Source organism: Lytechinus pictus, chromosome 15 (assembly GCF_037042905.1).
Source record: "Lytechinus pictus isolate F3 Inbred chromosome 15, Lp3.0, whole genome shotgun sequence".
Lineage (NCBI taxonomy): Eukaryota > Metazoa > Echinodermata > Echinoidea > Temnopleuroida > Toxopneustidae > Lytechinus > Lytechinus pictus.
Genome location: NC_087259.1, coordinates 11,629,465 through 11,634,001, shown reverse-complemented (window position 1 = coordinate 11,634,001; position 4,537 = coordinate 11,629,465). Strand labels below are relative to the sequence as shown.

Below are 4,537 nucleotides of genomic sequence, written 5' to 3'. Positions count from 1 at the left end.
GCTTTCTCTTTTCCATCCAACTGACAGTACCGCGTATTATATACTAATGCAAATGACCTCAGAGAAGAATATATATTGAATGCAATGAGAGTAAGAAGTTGCCTATTAAATTAAACTGTCTTTAAACTATAAAAAAAACTTTATAAAAAAAATGGGTTATGCGATCAGTGCAAAGTGTTAGAAACAGTACCTCATTTAGTTGCGCCAAATGTGTCGTAGTGCAGAATTCAGAACATCATATCAATAACTATCAAAAATATTTCCTTTTGCAATCTTTTCCTTACATTTTCATCATTGTACTATTTCCACGTTTTTTTGTTGAAATTCATAGTGTGATCTGTGATGATCTATAATTCTCATAATGAGGCACCCTTATTCCCGACAATCATGATCCAGTTTTTCCATTCTCATCTCACCTATATAACCAGTGAATAAAAGACTATTTATTGAACAAATCCACATTTGCTCGTTTAAATATAACAGCTTTGTATTTCTTTTCCTTAAACGACTGAAGCAACTTTTAGAAGGTATTTAGTATCTCCTATAATTATATGAAAGATGTGTTTGGACAACATTCAGGAAAAGTTTGTTAAAACGATCTGAGAATTAGACTACTGTGCTCATGGATCAAGCCGATGCACACACGCCCCCCTCACACAAAACTCACACAAACACCCTCACAGAAAGACATATCTCATGCCTTTAGAATTTACATATTTTTGATTCAGTATTTGCCAATATGTGAACTCATTGAGCGTGGTGAGAACAAAACGACGTTTTCACCGTGGTATGCATGAGAACAACTCAAAGGGGGTAATGCCGATTATTCCAATTTGGACACTCGATAGTTTAAAATCGGGGGGAACGAGTGGGCTGAATTTAGGATGACTAGTCAAGCATGCATGCAAGCTTTTCATCATGAGATTAATATTTCATATACGGATGTGAATTGGTTGCGTTTCTATGGCCACTGCACTGACTGGAACCGGTTGGCATGATATCATTTTTTTTCTCGGGTATACGCCCATGACTGTCTGTGGAAAGAAGACCACTGGCAGCAGAGGTACATGCATTTGATAAATGATAGTCGTTTGATGTGCAGCTTGGAAGTACGCAAATCATCTCTTATGTCCCATAAGAGTGGAAATTCTAAACCCTTGAGGATCATACATTCGATGCAAATACCGTGTTTAATATTCTAGGACGAGAACAGTGGTTGAATTAATACGTGATTTCATTGTCGTGATCTGCCCTACAAGATCGGACCATGAGGGTGCCAACGTCTTCCTGGAAGAGGACTTTACAGACGTTTTGTATGATTTTGTTATGTAGCTGGTTGGTTTCCCTTATGAACCTGCATTCTTCGAACAGTTACAAGTGCACGTGCCAATGCAGCACATTTTCTCAAACGCCGAGAGAAAATGCGATAATAAGTGAAGGAAAAAATGAAACTTTTAAATCTGCAGTGGCAGATAGAAGCATGATAAGAGAAGCAAGAAACGAAACTGGTAAATTGTCAGTGGCGGAAAACGATGTGGCTCTCAAAACTACGGTGGTTGATGAGGATCAACGTGGTACAACCCTATCACGAATATCTAGGTCTAAACCTGAACAGCCCAAGAGAGAACTCCCGGCACTTGGATGGCTCAAGCGGGTTAAGTGGATACCGGGAGCTAGGGCAGATGAATATGACTTCATAAACAATCCTATCGAGAAGTGTAAGGTGGAAGATAATAGGCGTGTCACACTGCTTGTCCTCGTAAAGTCAGCAACTTACCAGACTGATTTAAGGGACAAAATCCGAAATACGTACGTCATTGGTATCACTAAATATAATGTGTCTGTAAAGGTGGTTTTTAATCTCGGATACCCAGAAAATGAAAAGGAACAGGCCAAAATCAACGAGGAGGCCAGACTGCACGGAGATATTTTACAGGCAGACTATGTCGAACATTATTATAACCTCACCAAGAAATTCGTCATGGGTTTGAAGTGGGCAGTGAAATTTTGCGGCAGTGAATTTGTGATGTCGACGGATGACGACATTATGGTCGACATCGTGACACTTGCCAGAGACCTTCGAAGTGTACCGTTAGAGGAACGTACAAATTTTGTTATTGGTAAGCAGAATGGATACCCAGTTGAACGAAATGAACGCAGCAAGTGGTATTGCCCAAAGGAGCTGTACCCCGAGGATCGATACCCGCCCTTTCCCCTCGGACATGGAATTATTTTATCACATAAGGTTACACAAAAGCTTTATGAAGCTTCCAGGGACTTGCCGCCCGAAATTCCATTCGATGATGTCTACTGCGGGATACTTTTAAAGGCGCTGGGCATTGATATAAGAGACAGGGTAGGCTGGTTCAAAAAACTTCATCCTCAAAAACGGCCTGCAGACTACTTTATATTACAGCTAAAAACAGATACCATGAAAACTGCCTGGGAAGAGTTTGAAAATAAACTTTGACGACAATGACAATCATGACAAAAGATGACGTTATTAAACTTATTACCTTCTTGCTCTGTTGGACATTTCAATTAAACAAGTCATGTCAAAATAATGTAACGTGCAGTTTCCCTAAAGGAAATAATAATTTTTTTTAAGTAAAATAATCACACTACTAAATGGATTACTTGTCGGGATTTTTTGATGATCGGTTTCCTAACTATTCATCTGTGATTTTTTTTTGTGTGTTTATGTCGACATTAAGTATTTCATTGTTACCTTGTACGGTTTCAACCAATTTGCAATATTTAGATTCGTTAGAATACACACACACACACACACACACACACGCTCACACATCCCCCTCCCACACACACACCCATATATATATATATATATATATATATATATATATATATATATATACGCCTACCTTTGTTCTCTTCATCCATTTCTTTACAATATTTAAATAAAAAAGAGTTGCCAAAAGCTGTTGTACATGTATAACTTTACACATTTATATATATATATATATATATATATATATATATATTAATGAGGCAAAGTGGTAATGCATTGTACTTAGTTTATTCAAAATAAACTGTTGGAACTAAGTACAATGCATTACCACTTTGCCTCATTAATATCTTCTATGTCCAACACGCGGAACGTAATATCGTTATATATATATATATATATATATATGTATATATATATATATATATATATATACATATGTATATACAAATTATATGTATGTATGTATGTATAGGTAACCTACATACAAAGTAAGTGTAAGTAATCGTTCATAAAAAAATTATAGTGCTGCAATGTTTCTCTGGGAAAAAACCTGATGAACCAATGGAAATCTAATTTTTGTTCAAGGAAACTTAAATATTTTGAATTTTGAAAATTACCTAATCTTAGAATACAAGCCCTCTAAATTTGACTGGCTTTTAATATATTTAAATTGATTTTAATTCTATCTTCCGGAATATATGAATTCAAAGCATTTTAAATATGATATATTGTTTGCCAAAGTTACTAACTGCAGTTTATGTCTTATAGCTGGTCGGAGACCCGGTTAAATTTATTTTGATTCTCTAGCCTAAGTAGATTTGATCTTACTGTTACGTTTCATTCTGTATTTGTTGATCCCTTTTCTTTATCAATAATGCACGAAGAATATTTCTTTGGCAGGGTAAGGGGAGGTGATCAGCATAAAAAAGAAACATCCAAGCCTCAACCTTGGCTTTCATCTTGCCTATCATTTTCCAATTTTTATGTTGTTTACCCAGCAAAAACGTTACTTACTATTTTGAACCTAGCGGTAGTTGATGACCATCTTATACATACAATCTTGCTTAATTTATTGAATACTAAATATTAAAAATCAAATTTTGTTGTAAAAATCTTAAACACCTGTTTAAACTGTTTACGACTGCTGCAAGGTTCATATAGTGAACAGCGTTGTATAAATTAAAAAAAAGGTTTTAATGTGTATTATTTAATTTCGTTCATCTTATATTTTATTTACGTATTGATTTGTATTGATGTTTATGTTCTATGCATGCTGCAGTTGCTGTGTATTATGTCATTTTTTAATATAAATATGTTTATTGGTGAAACTGGATATATAGATGGAAATTCAAAATTGAAACAGAATAGAGAGAAGCAATTTGAAGCAGAAAGAAAAGGTTCGTGAAATTTAGTAACAAAATGAGGGAGCTATATGAAACATGTTAATTGAGTCGAAGTTATCCTCAAATTTGTAAACATTCTTTCAAATAAACGCGTCTACATTCCACCATTTGGACGTATCGTAACCATGATGATTAAATGGTGAATCAATTCTTGGTCATAAAATAATGCGTGAGAGGGGAGAGAAATAATTAAGTAGAACAGGATGGTGACAGTTTGAAAGAAATCGGGTAAGCAATACTAGACGAGAAGTTATGGCTGTTTCAAAATTGAAATCCCTAAGACTATGTAGATTTCAAATTTCAAACTTTTTAATAGCCCATAATGCTTGAAGGGGAAGCTCACTCTGAAGAAAAGTTTGTTGTAAAAATAGTAGAAAAAAATAAT

General features: G+C 35.0%; 1 protein-coding gene across 1 annotated transcript; it reads left to right on the top strand.

The window, feature by feature from the left end:
* Positions 1-1,480: 1,480 nt before the first annotated feature.
* On the top strand, positions 1,481-2,470 carry LOC129277276 (beta-1,3-galactosyltransferase 5-like). Its single transcript, XM_054913475.2, has one exon. It carries the CDS (start codon positions 1,481-1,483, stop codon positions 2,468-2,470), a length of 990 nt encoding a protein of 329 aa, XP_054769450.2.
* The last annotated feature ends 2,067 nt before the right edge of the window (positions 2,471-4,537 follow it).

Excerpts from the sequence above, each read along its gene's own strand:
- LOC129277276 (XM_054913475.2), top strand. The coding sequence starts at position 1,481 with ATGATAAGAGAAGCAAGAAACGAAACTGGTAAATTGTCAGTGGCGGAA.